Source organism: Saccopteryx bilineata, chromosome 2 (assembly GCF_036850765.1).
Source record: "Saccopteryx bilineata isolate mSacBil1 chromosome 2, mSacBil1_pri_phased_curated, whole genome shotgun sequence".
In the NCBI taxonomy this organism is placed as follows: domain Eukaryota; kingdom Metazoa; phylum Chordata; class Mammalia; order Chiroptera; family Emballonuridae; genus Saccopteryx; species Saccopteryx bilineata.
In genome coordinates this window covers 340,841,607-340,863,987 of record NC_089491.1, presented here as the reverse complement: position 1 = coordinate 340,863,987, position 22,381 = coordinate 340,841,607, and the positions used below count along the sequence as shown (strand labels likewise).

At 47.6% G+C, this 22,381-nt stretch overlaps 1 protein-coding gene and 1 non-coding gene across 5 annotated transcripts in view; one reads left to right on the top strand and one right to left on the bottom strand.

The window, feature by feature from the left end:
* The window catches only part of SVOPL (SVOP like), a 74,247-nt gene that overhangs the window by 37,873 nt on the left and 13,993 nt on the right, over positions 1–22,381 (top strand). For all 4 annotated transcript variants that reach the window (XM_066262391.1, XM_066262390.1, XM_066262388.1 and 1 more), the window contains exons 7-14: positions 1,208–1,271; positions 4,510–4,635; positions 5,656–5,784; positions 11,102–11,175; positions 12,519–12,730; positions 13,766–13,877; positions 14,729–14,810; positions 17,181–17,270. In XM_066262391.1, the coding sequence (XP_066118488.1) occupies positions 1,208–1,271; positions 4,510–4,635; positions 5,656–5,784; positions 11,102–11,175; positions 12,519–12,730; positions 13,766–13,877; positions 14,729–14,810; positions 17,181–17,270 (889 nt within the window). The remainder of the gene's footprint in view (positions 1–1,207; positions 1,272–4,509; positions 4,636–5,655; positions 5,785–11,101; positions 11,176–12,518; positions 12,731–13,765; positions 13,878–14,728; positions 14,811–17,180; positions 17,271–22,381) is intronic.
* On the bottom strand, positions 8,164–8,267 carry LOC136327975 (U6 spliceosomal RNA). The gene has a single exon (XR_010730022.1). It is a non-coding gene; the product is annotated as a U6 spliceosomal RNA (small nuclear RNA).

The window sequence follows — 22,381 nt, the reverse complement described above, 5'->3', positions numbered from 1 at the left end:
GAGAGGGAGAGAGAGAGAAGGGGGGAGGAGCTGGAAGCTTCAACTCCCATATGTGCCTTGACCAGGCAAGCCCAGGGTTTCGAACCGGCGACCTCAGCATGTCCAGGTCGACACTTTATCCACTGCGCCACCACAGGTCAGGCTGTTTTTTATTTATTTATTTTTTATTTTTTATTTATTTATTTTTTATTTTTCTAAAGCTGGAAACGGGGAGAGACAGTCAGACAGACTTCCACATGCGCCCGACCGGGATCCACCCGGCACGCCCACCAGGGGGCAACGCTCTGCCCACCAGGCGGCGATGCTCTGCCCCTCTGGGGCATCGCTGTGCTGCAACCAGAGCCACTCTAGTGCCTGGGGCAGAGGCCAAGGGGCCATCCCCAGTGCCCGGGCCATCTTTGCTCCAATGGAGCCTTGCTGCGGGAGGGGAAGAGAGACAGAGAGGAAGGAGAGGGGGAGGGGTGGAGAAGCAGATGGGCGCTTCTCCTGTGTGCCCTGGCTGGAAATCGAACTCGGGACTTCTGCACGCCAGGCCAATGCTCTACCACTGAGCCAACCGGCCAGGGCCAAGCTGAGGCCTCCTTTGGCCTCCACAGGTGTCACCCAGCATCACTATCATACAAGAAAGTTCAAGCATTTTAGGAGCTGTGTCAGGAGACCAAAGTCAAAGACCAAATGTTAGCAGGAGCCAGGGCAGAGAACAATGCATACTTCTTGCCATTTCACAATGACAAATGTCCACATTTTCTAATTCTTTATCTCTGTGGCAAGAAGAAATACCACAAGTTTCTTGATTCTTTTTTTTTTTTTGGTATTTTTCTGAAGTTGGAAACGAGAAGCAGTCAGACTTCCGCATGCGCCCGACCGGGATCCGCCCAGCATGCCCACCAGGGGGCGATGCTCTGCCCATCTGGGGCGCAGCTCTGTTGCAACCAGAGCCATTCTAGCGCCCGAGGCAGAGGCCACAGAGCCGTCCTCAGCGCCCAGGCCAACCCTGCTCCAATGGAGCCCTGGCTACGGGAGGGGAAGAGAGAAACAGAGAGGAAGGAGAGGGGGAGGGGTGGAGAAGCAGATGGGCGCTTCTCCTGTATGCCCTGGCTGGGACTCCTGCACACCAGGCCAATGCTCTACCACTGAGCCAACTGGCCAGGGCAAGTTTCTTGATTTTATAAAAACAAAATTACGTTTTCTCCCCTTTCTCATTTAGGCTTATCATAAAGACTGAATTTCTGCCTACCAAATATCGAGGCTACATGCTCCCCTTGTCTCAGGTAAGGTAAACAGAATTCTATCCAGCCCTCTGACCCTAGAGAAGCTGAGGTACATGGTTTTCCTTCTGGCTGGTTGATTGTTGTTTGACTAGCACACTTCCTATTGCTTGGTACCAACCAAAGAGCGTTGCTTAACACCAGAGGTCCAGTTCCAAGGCCTCTGAGCCGGATCTCCCGTCATCCACCAGCACCGTTCAGAGCGCGGCAACCTCTGCCTTAGTAAGCAGGAAACATTGTAATGGCTGATTTCACTAAAATGACAGAAGCCCAGGCATGCATCTGGGATGATGGGATGAACTTTCTTTATGGAGGGACATAGCTACCACCCCTTTTAGGGCATCTCACCTCCCTTCCAAGGATATTAGGGTCTGCTAATATGCAATTGATTCATGCCCCTGGGCACATGGCACACTGCCACCTCCCTGTGAGCCATTTGTCCAGGTGAGAGATTGGATGCTCTCAAGCCCTCCTCAGCCCCTGCTGGCCACTGATTAGAGGTTTTTGCATCCAGAAGCTACATCAGTCTAGGTGTCCTTGTACCATCTTCGATGCCGCCATTATCCTGATCTTCCAGAGGTTCCAGGAAAAAGACAGCCCTTCCCACTGAGGCATTGTATATTTGGCTGTAAAGTACTAGAATATTGCTTTTAACTTTTTACTTTTTCTGACACCAAATATAGGCAATAATAAAAAAAAAAATAGAACCTAACAAGCACTGATAACTCCTTCCATTCCTCCCAGATTTCTTCCAATGATTCTTTTTTTTTTTAAATTTAATTTAACTTAATTTTTTTTTCAGGGACAAAGAGAGTCAGAGAGAGGGATAGACAGGGATAGGCAGACAGGAATGGAGAGAGATGAGAAGCATCAATCATCAGTTTTTCGTGGCGACACCTTAGTTGTTCACTGATTGCTTTCTCATATGTGCCTTGACCGTGGGCCTTCAGCAGACCGAGTAACCCCTTGCTCGAGCCAGCGACCTTGGGTCCAAACTGGTGAGCTTTTGCTCAAACCAGATGAGCCTGCGCTCAAGCTGGCAACCTCGGGGTCTCGAACCTGGGTCCTTTGCATCCCAGTCCAACGTTCTATCCACTGCGCCACTGCCCGGTCAGGCCCAATGATTCTTTGTTGAGATGGACACACACACTTTTAATACATAGGAGTTAGATTTTACATTTAATATCATTTAATCAGTATGGTCCTGCTCAGGATCATTTGGGGGCATTTTCTTTTGCACCTGCCACTCCCTGCTTGGCATGCGTCCTGGTTATGCCCTCTTATTTCCCAGGTCTTCTTGGGTCATCTAATTCATTCCAATGTTTTTCATTATCTATGTGCTTATGAACCCCCAAATCCTTACCCACAATTAAGAGTACCTCCTTGAACTTCAGACCCATGTGGTCATTACCTGATAGTGATTTAAATATCCTACAGGCTCCTCAAATACAACATTCATAGAACTAATCTCTTCATCTTCCTCTGAAGACCCTTACTTGCAGTTAATAGAAAGTCTTTGGATCCATAAACCTAAGAGCCATCCTGGACCCCTGTGTTTCCCTCACTGTCATTCAGTGAACCCCAAGCCCTACTCATTTATCACCTGTCAACAGACCCTCAACAGTAGCGTCCATCAGTCCTGTCCCCTTGACCTCCAAAATGTGTGCCATATCCATAAGTTAAAAAAAAAAAAAAAATATATATATATATATATATATATATATATATATATATATATATTGCCATTTCACTACTAAAATCCTTTTCATGCCACACTTCCTGTTACCTGGTCACTGCACTGGTTTGTTACTGACCTTATTCGTTGCCTCTCAGAAAGGTCATCCCTGATTGCTCAAGTCACTCTCTATCACATTCCTCTCTTTTTTTTGTAGTCCTTATCACTTCCTGAAACCATCTTGTTTAGATTGTTGTAATAGAATTCCTTGGTGATGAAATAGTCACCCCCAAGTAGACCCCCCAAAGGATCTTTTATGAGATCATCTTCTGTCCTTTTCTGTGCAGTGGGATGCAGTTACTGTTGGTCCTCCGTCTTCCGGAGGGGAAATGATGTTCAGGCCAAATACTCAGAACCGTTCTATTTCCCGACCGATGGGGCCTGGCCGTCATCGGCTGCCTTGCTATTTATTGCTATAACATGATCTCCAGGTTCTATTTTTTATTCTGAAAAGCAAAGTGTAAAGCGTTCTTTTTTTTTTTTTTTTACAGAGACAGAGAGAGAAAGTCAGAGATAGGGACAGACAGGCAGGAACAGAGAGAGATGAGAAGCATCAATCATCAGTTTTTTGTTGCGACACCTTAGTTGTTCATTGATTGCTTTCTCTTATGTGCCTTGACCATGGGCCTGCAGCAGGCCGAGTAACCCCTTGCTCGAGCCAGCGACCTTGGGTCCAGGCTGGTAAGCCTGCGCTTAAGCTGGCGACCTCAGGGTCTTGAACCTGGATCCTCGGCATCCCAATCCGACGCTCCATCCACTGCACCACCGCCTGGTCAGGCTCTATTCTTAATTTTTTTTAATTTTTTTTTAATTTTTATTTTTTTATTCATTTTAGAGAGGAGAGAGAGAGACAGAGAGAGAGAAGGGGGGAGGAGCTGGAAGCATCAACTCCCATATGTGCCTTGACCAGGCAAGCCCAGGGTTTCGAACCGGCAACCTCAGCATTTCCAGGTCGACGCTTTATCCACTGCGCCACCACAGGTCAGGCGTAAAGCGTTCTTTATACTGTGTTGCCATTTGTAACAAAAAGAGAGCATAACCCTCCATCCTTGTTCGCTTGTGTATGTTCAGAACATACACAATGCACGATGAAAGAAACTGTAAGAAACTGAATTCCGGTTCCTTCTAAGAATAGAAACTGGATGGCTGGGAACTAGGAGAAAACCTTTTTAGTGTTCTCCTTTGTCCCTTGATTTACGAACCAGTGAATTATTTATTCAAAAAAAAGTCAATGTCTGGGGTCCCAGATCTTTAAAACTGTGGTGACATTATTGAGTCTTTGTCTAGCTGAGACCCCCACTCACCCACAAGCAAAGGAGGCCACCGAGAGCTGAAGGGACTTTGCCTGTTCATGCAGGTCCTGGGGAGAGCCCGAACCCGCTTCCTCAAAGCCCCTCCCTCCCTTCTCGCCCTCTTCAGTGGGACCGTGCTGGACGGGGCGGCTCCCGAGGGAAGAGGCGGGGAGCATGTTTGCGAGGAGGGGTTTCCTCCCCGTTCTCACCCCAGGTTTTCTGGCTGGCTGGCTCCCTGCTCATCATCGGCCTGGCCTCCGTGATCATCCCCACCGTCGGGTGGCGCTGGCTCATCCGCATTGCCTCCATCCCCGGCATCATCCTCATCGTGGCCTTCAGGGTGAGGAAGCTCACGGGCCCCTCCATCCTTCCCTCCAGCTGGCTCTGCGCCTTGTGGCTGCATGGCCGCCTCTTGAATTAAGTGTCCATCTCAGTGAGCTCGTGTGGAAAGGGCACTTGGCAGGGCTGATGTGCAAAGTTTGTGTGAAGGTGTGGGTGTGCGGAATTGGGGGGAGCAGGTAGGTTGGGGTGCTGGCGGGAGACCAGGGGAACAGCCTGTGTCCAGACTGGGGGGGCCTGGCAGGCCAGGGGCACTGGATGTGTAAGAGGGTTATATGCTGGGAAGCCGGTGCAGGGCTGAGGGCAGCTGGGCAGGAGAGGGCAGGAAGCAGTCAGGAAGTGTCAGGGTGATCCCCGTGGGCGATGAGGAGGACCCGGGCTGCCCACTGGCCGTGGGAATGGGCTCTGGGTACGCCTTGGCGGGGTTTGCTTTTCTGGGGAAGAATCAGCCGGCCTTGACTGGGTAAGAGGCAGGAGGCGCAGGGAGGAGGTCAGGTTCATTCTCCGGGTCCCAGCGTCAGTGGAGGCCTGTGCCATCTGCCAAGAGTGCTGTTCACAATGTTCGGCGATCAGTGGGGTGAGGGCCTCGACAGTCAGGCCTGATCCCTCCATGTTGCGGGTGCTGGAGGCGCCTGCCGTGGTCACCCTGTAGGCTGATGCACGGTGGGGGGATCCTGGGATTCCTGCAAAGGACTGGGGTGACAGAGCCGTGGAGGACACAGGCGCAGTGTGGGTTTACTGATTGGACGTACGAATTTCGTGGCATTAACGAGTATGTTGACCCAAATTGGTACGAAGCTCAGCATCCGACTGCTGTCATCCAAAATGAGACCATGATGAGGAGAGGGAGACCTTTTTTGTTCCAAATCACCCTGGAATGCGAGGGCACGCCTGCTGTGCTGTGTGCCTTGGAGCTTGGGACATCGGTGTAGTTAGGGCAGGAGGCCAGCAGAGGCACATCCCCCGGAGACCAGGGTCCGCAGCAGCTGCAGCTCTGAGGTTCTCTGTTGTCTGTGCCCAGTTTATTCCTGAATCTGCGCGGTTCAACGTCTCCACGGGGAACACGCAGGCTGCCCTGGCCACACTGCAGCACATCGCCAGGATGAACCGCTCGGTCATGCCGGAGGGGAAGCTGGTGGAGCCTATCCTGGTAAGTGCCCAGAAGGGAGGTCTCACCCCCACCCTGTGGAGGCCACACAGAAGCCCACTTACTTGAGGAAGGCTAAAGGAGAGAAGCCTTGGCTCTTCAGCCCTGCCCCTGGAGGGACTACAGACAAGAGCAGAGTAGATGGGACTGGATCCAGCGCCACCAGAGAGCCCTGGTTGGTTCCCTACCTTCACTTTCCTCATCAGTACAGTGGGCACAATAATAATACAATCATCCCTTGCCATATTGCAGTTCACTTTTCACAGTCTCACTGTATCGTGGATTTTTAAATTGTATATATCTAATTTTGTATCATGGATTTTTCACTATATTGTGGGATTTGCGGTATGTAGGTATTTTTATATATTTATTATTTTAATTACTTTTGCAGTAAAACAAGCATTTTCTATCCTAAAAAATGGAAATCAATATAAAAAATATTAACTAAAACATATTAGAAAAATATTAAATCATCATCTTCATCCATCAGGTTATAGTATATTCACTGGTGAGTACCCATATAGAATTTTATATGTTGTTAAAATTACGTAGGTTTCAGTGTGTAGAAAGTGTTTAAGAGCATAGGAAGTATTTGTAAGACTGTGGGAAAGATTAATAACAGTGTGGGAAAGGTTTATAAAAATGTGGGGAAGGTTTATAAAGCCTTTAAAAATATATAAATAAGCCTGACAAGGCGGTGGCACAGTGGATAGAGCGTCGGACTGGGATGCAGAGGACCCAGGTTCGAGGCCCCAAGGTCACCAGCTTGAGCGCGGGCTCATCTGGTTTGAGCAAGAAGCCCACTAGTTTGAACCCAAGGTCGCTGGCTCCAGCAAGGGGTCACTTGGTCTGCTGGAGGCCCGCGGTTAAGGCACATATGAGAAAGCAATCAATGAACAACTAAGGTGTTGCAAGACGCAATGAAAAACTAATGATTGGCCCTGGCCGGTTGGCTCAGTGGTAGAGCATCGGCCTAGCGTGCGGAGGACCCGGGTTCGATTCTCGGCCAGGGCACACAGGAGAAGCGCCCATTTGCTTCTCCACCCCTCCGCCGCGCTTTCCTCTCTGTCTCTCTCTTCCCCTCCCGCAGCCAAGGCTCCATTGGAGCAAAGATGGCCCGGGCGCTGGGGATGGCTCTGTGGCCTCTGCCTCAGGCGCTAGAGTGGCTCTGGTCGCAACATGGCAACGCCCAGGATGGGCAGAGCATCGCCCTGGTGGGAAGAGCGTCGCCCCATGGTGGGCGTGCCGGGTGGATCCCAGTCGGGCGCATGCGGGAGTCTGTCTGACTGTCTCTCCCTGTTTCCAGCTTCAGAAAAATGAAAAGAAAAGAAAAAAAACAACAAAAAAACCCACTAATGATTGATGCTTCTCATCTCTCCGTTTCTGTCTGTCTGTCCCTGTCTATCCCTCTCTCTGTCTCTGTAAAAAAATTAAAATATATATATAAATAATAAAATAAATATAAGTTTGCTACTTCACGTATTTTCGCCTATCACGGAGGGTTCTGGAACTTAACCCCTGCGAAAGATAAGGGACCACTGTAAATATAATGGGTCACAGGACCAGCAGCATCGTTTGTAGGTGAGAGTTTGCTTGATAATTTAATTTTCTTGCAGTGGCCTTGTCTTATTTTGATATCAAAATTAGAAACTTCTTTAAATGGGTTTTGAAAGACGAAATTTGGCATTTAAATTCTAACGGTTCCCGGATTCTCAGGGTTGGCCTGCGTTCATTTCACACAGCAGCTCAGAAATCCGGTTCCCCTGCCACAGGAGGGTCAGCCCAGACTCCAGCAGACGTGGCTGCAGTCGCCTTCCTGCCCCGCCCCACCCCGCCCTCTCAACAGCAGAATCTCCAAGATAAGAATGAAACTCTGAATGATTGCTAAAGAAATATAAAGCAATTTATGCCTAATATTTATTTTCAGGTGTGTGTGTGGGGAAACAGGGGTTTTAGAAGGAAAAGGGTTTTGTTTGTTTGTTCGTTTGTTTGTTTTTAATATGGAATGCCCCTGGCTGGTTGGTTCAGTGGTAGAGCATTGGCCTGGTGTGCAGAAGTCCCAGGTTCGATTCCCGGCCTGGGCACACAGGAGAAGTGCCCATCTGCTTCTCCACCCCTCCCCCTCTCCTTCCTCTCTGTCTCTCTCTTCCCCTCCCACAGCCAATGCTCCATTGGAGCAAAGATGGCCCGGGCGCTGGGGATGGCTCCTTGGCCTCTGCCTCAGGCGCTAGGATGGCTCTGGATGCAACAGAGCGACGCCCCAGAGGGGCAGAGCATCGCCCCCTGGTGGGCGTGCCGGGTGGATCCCGGTCAGGCGCATGCGAGAGTCTGTCTGACTGCCTCCCCGTTTCCAGCTTCGGAAAAATGAAAAAAAAAAAAAAGATTAATATGGAATGCTTCACGAATTTGCATGTCATTCCTGCACAAGGGCCGTGATAATCTCTGTATTGTTCCAATTTTAGTATTTGTGCTGCTGAAGTGAGCACAGAAAGGACTTTTTAAACCTGTTTTTTTTTTTTTTTCCGAAGTTGGAAACGGGGAGGCAGTCAGACAGACTCCCACATGCATCCAACCAGGATCCACCCGGCACGCCCACCAGGGGGCAACGCTCTGCCCATCTGGGACGCCGCTCTGTTGCAACCAGAGCCATTCTAGTGCCTGAGGCAGAGGCCATAGAGCCATTCTCAGTGCCCGGGCCAACTTTGCCCCAATGGAGCCTTGGCTGCGGGAGGGGAAGAGAGAGACAGAGAGGAAGGAGAGGGGGTGGGTGGAGAAGCAGATGGACGCTTCTCCTGTGTGCCCTGGCCGGGAATCGAACCTGGGACTTCTGCACGCCAGGCCGATGCTCTACCACTGAGCCAACTGGCCAGGGCTAAACCTGTTTTTAAATTTACAAAAGGGTTAGGGTCTTCGTGTGTTTAATACTTTTATTTTATTTATTTATTTATTCACTTATTTATTTTCTGAGACAGAGAGAGAGTCAGAGAGAGGAATAGACAGGGACAGACAGGAATGGTGAGAGATGAGAAGCATCAATCATTAGTTTTTTGTTGCGTGTTGCGACACCTTAGTTGTTCATTGATTGTTCTCTCATATGTGTCTTGACCGCGGGCCTTCAGCAGACTGAGTAACCCATTGCTCGGGCCAGTGACCTTGGATGCAAGCTGATGAGCTTTGCTCAAACCAGATGAGCCCGCACTCAAGCTGGCAACCTCAGGGTCTCAAACCTGGGTCCTCCTCATCCCAGTCTGATGCTCTATCCACTGCACCACTGCCTGGTCAGGCTGTTTAATACTTTTAATTGAGTCAATTTGGCTAATGCCAATATTTTAGAAAATTGTCTGATTCATCTAGGTTTTCAATATATTGATAGATTTTTTTTCCTAGTATTCACTTGTGAATTTCAAAAAAAAAAAAAAAAATCTATGTGAGATTTTTGTTTTATTTTTTGATATGGTTTATTTGTGCCTTTTCTCTTTTTTTCTTGGTCTTAGTAGAGGTTTGTCTATTTTATTAAACTTCCAAGAACAAGATTGTTGTTTGGTTGTGTTCTCTATATTGATTTTTTTTTTTCATGATGGTCTCATTAACTTTTATTATTCTTTATTTTGTCTTCTCCTTTGGCTTTTTAGGCTCTCCTAATTTCTAGTTACTTGAGCTCAGTGCTTAGCTTATTTATTTTCAGTCTATTTTAGTTTTAATAAGCCATTTAGCTGCATTCAGTTTTGTTACAGAGTAACTTTATTTTTATTTCTATTTTGTAACTGTTACAAGTTTCTCTTTAACCAATGAATTATAAGTTAATTTTTTATTTTTTGTTTCTAATTTAATTACGTTTCTTGGTCAGAGGATGTTATCAATGACTTGGGGTACACCGAGGCTTTCTTTTCATTCTGTACATAGTAACTTTTTATTAGTGTCTCATGTGTGCTTAAAAAAATTGTTCTTAAATTATTATTTTTTTTTTTACAGGGACAGAGAGAGAGTCAGAGAGAGGGATAGATAGGGACAGACAGACAGGAACAAAGAGAGATGAGAAGCATCAATCATCAGTTTTTCATTGAGACCTTAGTTGTTCATTGATTGCTTTCTCATACATGCCTTGACCGTGGGCCTTCAGCAGACCAAGTAACCCCTTGCTGGAGCCAGGGACCTTGGGTCCAAGCTGGTGAGCTTTTGCTCAAACCAGATGAGCCTGCGCTCAAGCTGGTGACCTCGGGGTCTCGAACCTGGGTCCTCTGCATCCCAGTCCGACGCTCTATCCACTGCACCACCCCCTGGTCAGGCTAAATTAATGTTTTTAAAGGAAAATAAATCCTGAGATACTATTCCAAGAGTAGGTACTAATAGGTATATAGGTGTATATATATATTTTATTCAGTGAGAGGAGGGGAGGCGGAGACAGACTCCCACATGCACCCTGACCAGGATCCACCTGGCAAACCCACTAGGGGGAAATGTTCTTCCATTTGGGGTGTTGCTCTGTTGCTCAGCAACCAAGCTTTTCTTAGCACCTGAGGCAGTAGCCATGGAGCCATCCTCAGTGCCTGGGGGGCCAACTTGCTCCAATTGAGCCATGGCTGCAGGAGTAGAAGAGAGAGAGAGAGAGAGAGAGAGAGAGAGAGAGAGAGAGAGAGAGAAGTGAGAGAAGTGAAAGAAGTGAGGGGGGGAAGAGGTGGAGAAGCAGATGGGCACTTCTCCTGTGTGCTCGGACCGGGAATCAAACCCAGGACATCCACATGCCGAGTGGATGCCCTACCATTAAGCCAACCAGCCAGGGCTCTAATAGGTATTAATCTACTATCTATTACGAAGGCTGAGAGATAACACCCACTTTTGGGGTCAGAATTGGTTGGAACAGAGCCAAGACTTAGTGTACTAGGGATGTGGGGAAGATACGGCTCTCTTGCTTCCTTCACTTATTCTATACCTATTTGAATATTAATATTACAAAAATCTGCCATCAGTTTTATGGTTGTTTTCATCTATCCTCCTCTATTTTCTACCGTACCCCTCACCAGTACCAGTAAGAGAAGGAGAGGTGGAAGGGTTAGAGTCACAAACACAATGAGTTTAGGTACCTGTCAGTGATAATAAGAAGTGTGCAAGGACGGGTTGGCTGGGATGAATGTGATGAAAAGGATTATGGGCTTGGATGGGGCTGTACTCATGGGAGCTCAGTGGTTATCTCACCCCCACATCCCATGTTGTCCTCGTTTTTACATATTTTATTAATATTTAATATCTAAAATATTAGAGACATCTTTGCGTGTCCTTAAGCTACTAAATCTAATCTGTCTTCCTCCTTTTACTACCCTAGGAGAAAAGAGGAAGGTTCGCAGACCTACTGGATGTGAAGTATTTACGGACCACATTACAGATCTGGGTCATATGGTAAGAAGGGAGTTATTCCAAAAGGAGTTTTAAAGAAACAAGCATTTGGAGAGGGTCTACTAAAGTAAGCCCGCTCTGGATGCTACTGTAGAGAAAAACAAAGACACCAGCACGCCGGTTGGAGGCCCACACAGGAGTCGACCAATCAGTGCATGAATGGGTGGAACAATAAATCCATGTTCTCTCTCTCTCTCTCTCTCTCCCCCCCCTCTTTTTCTCTTTCTCTCTCTCTCTAAAGCCAATAAAAAAAAAGGAATAGGAAAAACATATAAGGCAAAATCAAAAACCTTCCCTGACTCCTCATGGCCTGCTGAAGACCCTCTGTGATAGGCATTCTTCTAAAATGACCTCAAGATGCCCCCGTCTCCTGGTGAGTCAGTCAAACACTAATTTGGGTGCTGATAGGAAAGGCCTGTGTGGACGTTAATTAAGATCACGAGCCTTACTGTAGGGAGAGGATTCTGGGATCGGCAGGTGGGCTCCATTGACTCGCTTGAGTATTTAAGAGGAGAGGCCTTTGCCCATGTGGAGTCAGAAATGGAGAAGAGAAAACGGGAAGAGGCACAAGGAGAAGAGGAGAGAACAGAGACCCAGAGCATGAGTAGGACTCGAACATGCTGCTGGCTTTGAAGACAAGGACCAGGGGCCTAGACACTGAGAACAGCTGGCCCACAGCCTGCAAGGAAACAGATGCGTTCTACGGCCAGCCGCACAGGGCTGACCACCTGGGTGAGCTTGGGAGATGGATTGTCCTCCCCCTAGAAAGGCAGGCGACCCTGCCTACACTTTCCTTTTTGCCTCAGAGACTCGGAGCAGAGAGTCAGCCAGACCCACAGAACTGGGAGATATGAAATGTGTGTCTTAAGCCACAAAGTTGGTGCTAACTTCTTTTTTTTTTTAATTTATTTTTATTTTTATTTTTTATTCATTTTTAGAGAGGAGAAAGAGAGGTAGAGAGAAGGGGGGAGGAGCTGGAAGCATCAACTCCCATATGTGCCTTGACCAGGCAAGCCCAGGGTTTCGAACCGGCGACCTCAGCATTTCCAGGTCGATGCTTTATCCACTGCGCCACCACAGGTCAAGCTGGTGCTAACTTCTTACAATAGCAACAGAAAATGAATCCAGACTTTAAACTCCTTTCCCAGACTTGTGGGGTTCTCCCTGAGCCGGTCCGATGGCCTCTAGTCCCCCCTAGATATGTGAGCCCGGATTTCTTCCCCCTCCCCCCTCCTCTGTTCCCCCCTCGCTCTGCCTTTCCGCCTTTCCCCTGAAATTCTCTCACTTCTCCTGGCAGCTCTGGGAGGCACCGGCTCTTCCTCACGCCCATCTCTTCTCCCTTCCAGGCTGGGCATCTCTTTTGCCTACTACGGGGTGATCCTGGCCAGCGCCGAGCTGCTGGAGCGGGACCTGGTCTGCGGTTCGAGGTCCAAGTCCGAGGTGGTGGTGAGCGTGGGGGCCTCGGAGGAGAGCCCAAGCCAGAGCCTCTGTCACTGCCACATGTTTGCTCCCTCCGACTACCGCACCATGATCATCAGCACCGTCGGCGAAATTGCTTGTAAGTACTCCTAGGTATTGGGCCCCTTTCTGTTTCAGGTGGGGGGCAGGCCATTGAGAGTCCCGGAAGAGAGAAGTGAGACCCTTCTTAGACTTGGCTCCTGTTTGGTAAAATTGAACGACTCCCAGAATGATGCTGACGCCCTCCAGTGTGGACCGAGGTGGGGAGAAGTCTGAAGGAGCAGAGCTGTGAAGCACTACGTGCTATCAGTTGTCAGATGCATTTTTTCTTCACATTTTAACGTCTCCGAAATTGGGATGTGTCTTACAATAGCGTACTAGATTTTAATTTGCAGGTACTCTTTGTTTTAGACATAAAATAATGGTACTTAACATTGAGTTTGATGAAAAACAGTATAAAGCATTGAAAATATAGGTCTAGCAAGTAGGCAGTGTACAACAGACCTACATGATAAGCGTCCCGGGCATAAAATATCCTTGATAAACACCAATACTTGTCATTCTTGGACCCACATGGGGAAAGTATGTTAAAAGTGTCATGAATTTTTTTTTTTTTTCTTTCTGAAGCTGGAAACAGAGAGAGACAGTCAGACAGACTCCCACATGCACCCGACCGGGATCCACCGGCACGCCCACCAGGGGCGACGCTCTGCCCCTCCGGGGCGTCGCTCTGCCGCGACCAGAGCCACTCTAGCGCCTGGGGCAGAGGCCAAGGAGCCATCCCCAACGCCCAGGCCATCTTTGCTCCAATGGAGCCTTGGCTGCAGGAGAGGAAGAGAGAGACAGAGAGGAAGGGGGGGTGGAGAAGCAAATGGGCGCTTCTCCTATGTGCCCTGGCTGGAAATCGAACCCGGGTCCCCCACATGCCAGGCCGACGCTCTACCGCTGAGCCAACCAGCTAGGGCCAAAGGTGTCATGAAATTGATGGCAGCGTGACTGGGTCTTGGCTGGAATGTGCACGAGGTCTGGGTGAAGTAGCTTCTTTCTGAGATGACCAGGAGGCATCCCTGGCGGTGTTGCTAAATGCCCCTTGCTTTCATGGTTCCAGAAATCGTCTCTGTTGTTTGCTTTCTAGTGAATCCTCTGAATATCCTGGGCATTAACTTTCTGGGCAGACGGCTGAGCCTCGCAATCACCATGGGGTGCACGGCTTTATTCTTTCTTCTCCTCAATATTTGCACCTCAAGGTATTTTCTCTCGGGTTTCTTCAAAACAATCGAGTTTTGTGCAGTGGTTTTGAGATGGGGTCTTCTAAGCCATAGTGTTCATTGGGGGGCAGGGTCAAGTCCCTTTCACGGGTGGGCCGGGAGTGGGCTGCTTGGTTGTCTAGAATGATCTTGCTTGGCCTCTACCCTGCTCCCTCCCTACCTCCTCCCTCTGACCCGGCCCCTCTTCAGCTATCATGGGATGTGGGTATTGGTATGGGTGGACTCCCTTTGCCACCCAAACATTTGAGGTCTTTATGCATAGCTTCCTGAAGGAATGGGACTCTAGTTGTTAACCAAATGATCCTGACCACTGTCAAGATAGTTTAGTGATATATTATAATATAGTAATGTAATATAATGTCACATATATGCATATGTATACACATAATTATATATATAACTATATATAGTTGTAGTATATATATAATTATATATAATTGTATATGTAACCAATATAAAATTATATATATAACTATACATATTATTGTACATATAATTTGTGTGTGTGTGTACATATATAAACATACCAGTGATGTGCAAATTAATTTCACTCTTAACTTGCAACCCTAGAGTGGCCTCAGTTTTAATATATATCACTTACTATGCAAACTGCACCATTTTTGGGGGGCGGTGGGTCAGGCTGGAATGGCACACTGGGGTAGTGGGACTGAAGGTTTGAGCCAGACATTTGCTTTAGGAGCCCATGGTCAGGGCAGCCGAGCAGCAGCTGGCCAGCTGTGAGTGTGTATCAGCGCCTGGAAAGCACTGGGCCAGCCCCGAAAGGCCCTCCACGTTGCCTCTGGTAACTTCTCTCTCCTCCTGCTCCCTAGTGCCGGCCTCATTGGCTTCCTTTTCATGCTGAGGGCTCTGGTGGCAGCCAACTTCAGCACCATCTACATTTACACAGCTGAGGTTAGTTTTGGGCAAGGGTTTGGTTCCACCAGGGGGCGCAAGACAAGCTCCTTGGAGAGGCTGTTAATGCAGACCATATTTCGTTGACTTGTGATGATTTTTATAAACACATCCCATTAAAATGATGCCAGAGGTTTATTTGATATAGAGGTTTTTAAAAATTTATTTTTACGTTGGTGCGCCGCGACCGGCTCCGGGACGGCTGGGAAGGCCGGCGGGGAAGGTGGCCCGGGGGTCCCCCGTCCTTTTCTCTCCTCCTTTCCCCTTCCGGGGTTGGGGGGGGGACGGGACGGGCCCAACCCCCCCCCCCCCCCCCGTGTTACAGCCCCCCCCCCCTGGCAGCAGCGCTCGCCGAATCCCGGGGCCGAGGAAGCAGACCTGTCGCCGCGCTCTCCCCCCTCCCGGCGCCCCACCCCCCGCGCGGGGGCGCGCCGGTGTCTCTTGGGGGGGGCCGGGCCGCCCCTCCCACGGCGCGACCGCTCCCCCACCGTAAAAAAAATAAAAATAAATAAATAAAAAATTTATTATTTTTTTTGTATTTTTCTGAAGTTAGAAGCAGGGAGGCAGTCAGACAGACTCCCACATGCACCTGATTGGGATCCAACCAGCATGCCCACTAGGTGGCGATGCTCTGCCCATCTGGGGCATTGCTCCATTGTGGTTGGAGCCATTCTAGTGCTTGAGGTGGAGGCCATGCAGCTGTCCTCAGTGCCTGGGCCAACTTTGCTCCAATGGAGCCTTGGCTGCGGGAGGGGAAGAGAGAGACAGAGAGGAAGGAGAGGGGGAGGGTTAGAGAAGCAGATGGGCGCTTCTCCTGTGTGCCCTGGCCGGGAATCGATCCCACGACTTCCACACGCTGGGCTGATACTCTACCACTGAGCCAACTGGCCAGGGCCTGATATAGAGGGTTTTTTTTTTTTAATTATTTATTGATTCTAAAGAGAGAGGAAGGGAGGAAGAGAGAGAAACATTGATTTGTTCCTGTATGTGCCCTGACTGGGGATCAAACTTGCAACTTTGGGGTACAGGGATGATGCTGTAAGCAACTGAGCAGCTATCCGGCCAGGGTCGAATGAATGCAGTACAGATAAATGTAATAAAGATGCAGAAGAAAAGTAGATTTGCCATCAGAACATGATGAGTGGAGCAGCTTGTATCCGGCCCTCTGGTTAGCTCTTTTCATTGTATATTTAAGATTTCAATGAATCTTTATTTGGGGAGTGTTTTCTCTCACTAGAACCACCTTTATGCAGTTAAAGCTCTAAAGTGGAAACCTTTCATCTGATTCCAGAGCTTGCTTTTCTAAAATTACATGTATTTTATTTTCTCTTTTAAAAATTATATCCTGAATATTCAATTAAAGACAGAGCTTAGAATTTGCTCACTTCAAGGATAATTTCTAAATGTTCTTTAAATTTATTTTTTATTTTTCATTACAGTCGACATAAAATATTACATTAGTTTCAGGTGTACAACCTAGTGATTCGACATTATATAACTAAGTGATAACCCGACAAGTCTAGTACCTGACACCATACATAGTTATTATATACTAATATATGGAAACAAACAGGTCCCAAAGGAAAGAACAAGAGAAATCTCCAGAAAAAGAACTAAACAAAACGAAGGCAAGCAAACTATCAGATACAGAGTTCAAAATAATGGTTATAAGGATGCTCTAGGAACTTAGTGAGGACAGAAAAAAATCACAAAAAAGAGCCAGGCAGAAAAGGAGGATGCGCTAATTGAAATGAAGAATAATTTACAGGGAATCAACAATAGAGGTGATGAAGCTGAGAATCAAATCGGCGATTTATTCCTTTTTTTTTTTTTTTAAGAATTTATTTTTATTTTTATTTATTTTAGGGAGGAGGGAGGGAGAGGAAGAGAGAGAGAGAGAGAGAGAGAGAGAGAGGGAGGAAGGGGGGAGGAGCAGGAAGCATCAACTTCCATATGTGCCTTGACCAGACAAGTGCAGGGTTTTGAACCAGCAAGCTCAGTGTTCCCAGGTCGACGCTTTATCCACTGTGCCACCAGAGGTCAGGCCGATTTATTCTTTTTATGACAGTTATGGTTTAAAAAATTCAAAGCTATGTACTTGAGAAAATGAATGTCTTCTATACCCTATAGAGAATATTTGGTATTTAATTTGCAGGGGCAGGCAAAAGAAGGCTTAGCATTGTAAGTATGTGAAGCAAGAGTTTATTCTTATATTATTACTTATTAATTATTGTATTATTTGTCTTATTATTAGTATTCTTACTTATGCTTTATAGCTTAGGTAATGATGGTCATTCCCCTACCTGTGCCCACCCTGTGTGTCAGAGCCTGACCTGGTACATTAACTGACAGTTCTGCCCCTCCCTCCAGGTCTATCCCACCATGATGCGTGCTTTGGGGATGGGCACCAGCGGCTCCCTGTGTCGCATCGGAGCAATGGTGGCACCATTTATATCCCAGGTACCCCCGGGAGTCTTTGCATGGAGGGTGGGCCTCAGGGAGGTGGGTAAAGAGGGACCCCGGGTCCCTTCAGGTTAAGGGTATAATCCCGGTTTCAGTTGACTTGAAACACGGGTTTTCCATTGTTTGGTGAACTTGGATAGGGAAAGGTGCTAACAGACTGCGTGCAAGCCTCCAGGCAGTTATCAGCAGGCACTGAATTGCAAGCAGGGTTTGGATTTTGTTGGGCGTTGTTGGGGGAGGATGCAAAAGAAATGGATGGCACACAAGCTTGAACCGTTGAATGACAATGGGCTCTAACTTTGACCCCCCCCCATCCAGGGGTGCAACTGAATAGGCCGGGAGATTGAACCGAGGTGCAGGGAGATTGCATTTGGCAGTGCTCAGGCAAATCAGACCCAGGCTGGGATGAAATCCAGAGCCGACTTGGACCTGTGCATGGAGCATTGTTTCAGGAGGGGAAATAGGCAGATGTAGTGACTTGCATGGTCATGGTGCCTCAGAGTCAGCTAAATGGCTGGTCCCCCTCTGGTCACTCTCTTTTGGCCACAAGAAAAGGGACTCCACCTAAGCTAGCTACAGCAAAAAAAAAGGAGTGAGCCTGGGTCCTGGGAGGGTCTCCTCAGGTCTGTCTGGGGTCCCGGTCACCCCTCCACCTCTCTCCCTGAAGACCAGCATTCTATGCTCACCTGTGCACGTGGCCACCCCACAAATCCCAAACACACATCCTTAGATCCAGCTGCCGGAAGACAGTGATGTGTGCTTTGTATCCCTAGCAGGGGCCTCTCATTGGCCAGGTTAATTGTTCCAACTTGAGCTAAATCAGTTACAGCTGATTTAGAGTCAGGCTTGTGTACAAATGCAGCAGAAGTGGGTTAGTGATATTGTGATCTTGTAAGACAGATGTCTTTGGTCTTCATCCTGGTTTCTGGCACAGAGCTCCTAGAACCTGTGCAATTTCCTAAGCGATGAGAGCCACAAAGATGTCTCATATGTTAGTGCGGTGACTTCTGGAGTGCACCTAAGCGTGGGCACAGGTTGCCTGGAGAGCCGACCATGTGATCAGAGGGTTGGAATTTTCAGTCCCACACCCCTGACCTCTGGGGAGGGGATAGGGGCTGGAGGTTGAATGGGGCACCAATGGCCAGGGATTTGGTCAATCCCTCCTGTGTAAGGAAGCTTCTATGTAACCCAAATGGAGGGTTGGAGAGTTTCCAGGTTGGGGAACCAGAATGCTTTTGTGTACCACTGTGGCTGGGCCCCAGCCTCCACCAGGGCACACTCCAAACTCCACGAGGACAGAAGCCCCTTTGTTTGAGAACTCACTCTATGTATCTGTTTGTCAGGCTTTTGACTCACACCCTTTAATACTCTTTGTTATAAACCAACCAGCTAGTGGGTAAACAGGTTTTCTGAGACATGTGAACTGCTTTAGCACATTAATTAAACTCAAAGAGAAGGTTGTGGGAACCTCTGATTTACAACCAGTGGGTTGGAAGTACAAATGATAATTAGGTTTGTGACTGGCATCTTGTGGGATGAGTCCTCAACTGTGGGATCTGAGGCTACCTTCATCCAGGTAGATAGTATCAGAATTGAGTTGCTTGGTGGTTTTGGGGGGGGGACCCCCTCTGCACATTGTAATTGGATGCAGACCCCAAAATAGGGGTGCAGTTTTCAGACAAAAGGGTGCTATCATGGGCTGAGCAGACTGTAATGTGTGTTTCCTGTCAACTCGTCAGAGATTGTTACCACTAACTTTTCACCATCTTGGGACCTGGAGAGGGGACAGGCATTGGTGTGATCCAGGGACAGGAGACAGCTGTGCTGAGCCCAGCGGAGAGACGTCCAGGGGAAAGTGTGCCTTACAGACGTAGTGGGGACTTAGGTTTTTTCCTTAGAAGTAGTGGGAAATAATTTAGGGGTTTTAAGCAGGTGAATGACAATCAGTTTTGCATTTAAAAATAATACTCTGGCCTGACCAGGCGGTGGCACAGTGGATAGAGCGTCAGACTGGGATGCAGAGGACCCAGGTTCGAGACCCCGAGGTCACCAGCTTGAGCGTGGGCTCATCTGGTTTGAGCAAAATCCCACCAGCTTGAACCCAAGGTCACTGGCTCCAGCAAGGGGTTACTCGGTCTGCTGAAGGCCCGCGGTCAAGGCACATATGGGAAGGCAATCAATGAACAACTAAGGTGTTGCAACGCGCAATGAAAGGCTAATGATTGATGCTTCTCATCTCTCTCCGTCCCTGTCTATCCCTCTCTCTGTCTCTGTAAAAAAAATAAAAATTAAAAAAAAAATACTCTGGTCACTTATATAGTGAGTTGGGGGTTGGGTGGAGGACAGAACAAGGGTGGAAGAAGCTTATAATAAGACTCTAATTTCACAATGAAAAGGGAGACTTCAGAATTCTAGAAAACCCTTCTTCTTATAGGATATAGGAAAAGACGGCATATACATTTTAAATTTCTGCACAGAAAAACATGAACTATAAGTAACGATGAAAGACAAACCTTTATCTTCCATGGGTCTCAAAGAATTCTAATTGAATTGTCACCACTGAGCAATGATTTTCTTGTCCTATCAAACGCCGGATCTTCTCCGGAAGCCTGGAGACTCAATCAATCAGTGCATAAGATGCTACACAGAACCTCAGAAGTTAACGGGTGAAAAATATATCCTTTTATATTTTCACAAGTGATTTCTAAAAATCCATCAATTTATTGAGAATAGAAAATGTACAGTGTTAAACTGGAAACTAAATAAAGAACAAATTTTGATCAGTAATAACGATTGCAATAGAAAAAAGAGCCCGGTGTGAACTAAGTTCAGTTTTGACTTATGCAGAGGTGACTGGGTGTTTGAACGGGAGAATGAGGAACTAGGGTGAGCAGGGTCTGGTAAGTCAGGGAAGTGAAAAGTTGCAAAAAGCAAAAGGGAGCTCGGACCCTGTGAAGCCCAGACAGGGGCCCTATTTGCAGTTGTTGGCTGGAATGAACAGTCAGTTCTTCCGGCAGCCTGAGATATCTCACTCAGGCACTTGGCGGGGGTGAGAGGAGCTGGAGTCATCCTAGGGATGCGGCCTTGAGCTGTTAGGAACCACAGTGGTACCTTGAGATATGAGCGAACAAACATATGATTTTTTTTTTAAGATATGAGCTGCGACTCGGTTAATATTTTTGTTTGAGATCTGAGCGAAATTCTGATATACGAGTCGTGATTCAGGAAGCTGCCACTAGTTGGCGCATTGGCGCATGGGCCCAGTATCAGCAGCACAACACCAGCATCTTGCTTTTTCTCACGTATTACCTGCAGAATCAAGTTGAATCTCATTCGCTGTAATCGTTCTTGCATCATTTTTGCATTTTTTACTTTTTTTGTGTGCTATCATGGGGCTGAAGAAAGTGAGTGTAAAGGACAGTGGTGAGAAGAAGAAGAGAATGATGTTGATAGAAGTAAAGCAAGAAATAATAGAAAAATATGAGCGTGGTGTACGAGTGATTGAACTGGCAAGGCTGTATGACTGCAATACATCTACAATTTGTACCATCCTTAAACAAAAGGATGCCATCAAAATGCAAATCCAGCGAAAGGAACTACAGTTCTGTCCCAATTAAGGACAAATATCCCTGAAGAAATGGAGAAGCTTCTGCTGGTGTGGGTGAAAGAGAAAGAGCTGGCAGGAGATACAGTGAGGGAGACTGTAATATGCAAAAAGGCACGTATTATTTACGGCGACTTGAAGAAGAAAGAACATCAACCTCAAAAGAGGCAGCAGAAGATAATATACGTTTAAGGCAAGTCATGGCTGGTTTGAAAATTTCAAGAGATCTGGCATCCACTCGGTGGTGAGGCATAGTGAAGCTGCGAGTGCTGACGTTTAGGCAGCTGAGGAGAACATCGTGTGTTTTGCTGCACTTATCGCAAAAGAAGGCTACATCCCCCATCAAGTGTTCAACTGTGATGAAACAGGATTGTTTTGGGAAAAAAGTCCCCGGAGGACTTTCATCACTGCAGAGGAGAAGAAGCTGCCAGGCCATAAACCCATGAAGGACCATCTGACCCTTGCATTGTGTGCAAATGCTAGCGGTGACTGTAGAGTAAAGCCACTTCTAGCTAGTGTATCATTCCGAAAATCCTCGAGCCTTTCAGACTCACAAGATTCTTAAAGAAAAACTGCAGGTTATGTGGCGTGCCAATGCTAGGGCATGGGTTACACGGCAGTTTCTTATTGAATGGGTCAATCTCATCTTTGGTCCTGCAGTGAAGAAATATCTTCAAGAAAATAAACTCCCCATGAAAGCATTACTAATCTTTGATAATGCTCCAGCCCACCCATCTTGTCTTGAAGATGACATTCTCAATGAGTTCAAATTCGTGAAAGTCCTCTACCTCCCACCAACACTTTAATCTTGCAGCCTATGGATCAGGTCATTTCCAACTTTAAAAAGCCTTACACAAAGCACTTGTTCCGCCGCTTCTTTGAGGTGACTGAGAATACAATTCTAACCCTTCGAGAGTTTTGGAAAGATCACTACAACATTGTGATATGTTTACACATTATTTTTTTTTTGTATTTTTCTGAAGCTGGAAATGGGGAGGCAGTCAGACAGACTCCCACATGCGCCCGACCGGGATCCACCCGGCACGCCCACCAGGGAGCGATGCTCTGCCCCTCTGGGGCGTCGCTCTGTTGTGACCAGAGCCACTCTAGTGCCTGGGGCAGAGGCCAAGGAGCCATCCCCAGCACCCGAGCCATCTTTTGCTCCAATGGAGCTTCGGCTGCGGGAGGGGAAGAGGAGACAGAGAGGAAGGAGAGAGGGAGGGGTGGAGAAGCAGATGGGCGCTTCTCCTGTGTGCCCTGGCCGGGAATCGAACCCGGGACTTCCGCAGGCCAGGCCGACGCTCTACCACTGAGCCAACCGGCCAGGGCCGAGGTGATATCTTAATTGTGGTTTTGACTTGCATTTCCCTGAAGATGAATGATGTTGAGCACCTACCTTTTCATGTACCTGTTCACCGTCTGTGTCCTTCCTTTGGAAATATGTCTATTTAGATCCTCTGCCCATTTTTTAATTATTTTTTTATTGAGTTGTATTAGTTTTTTT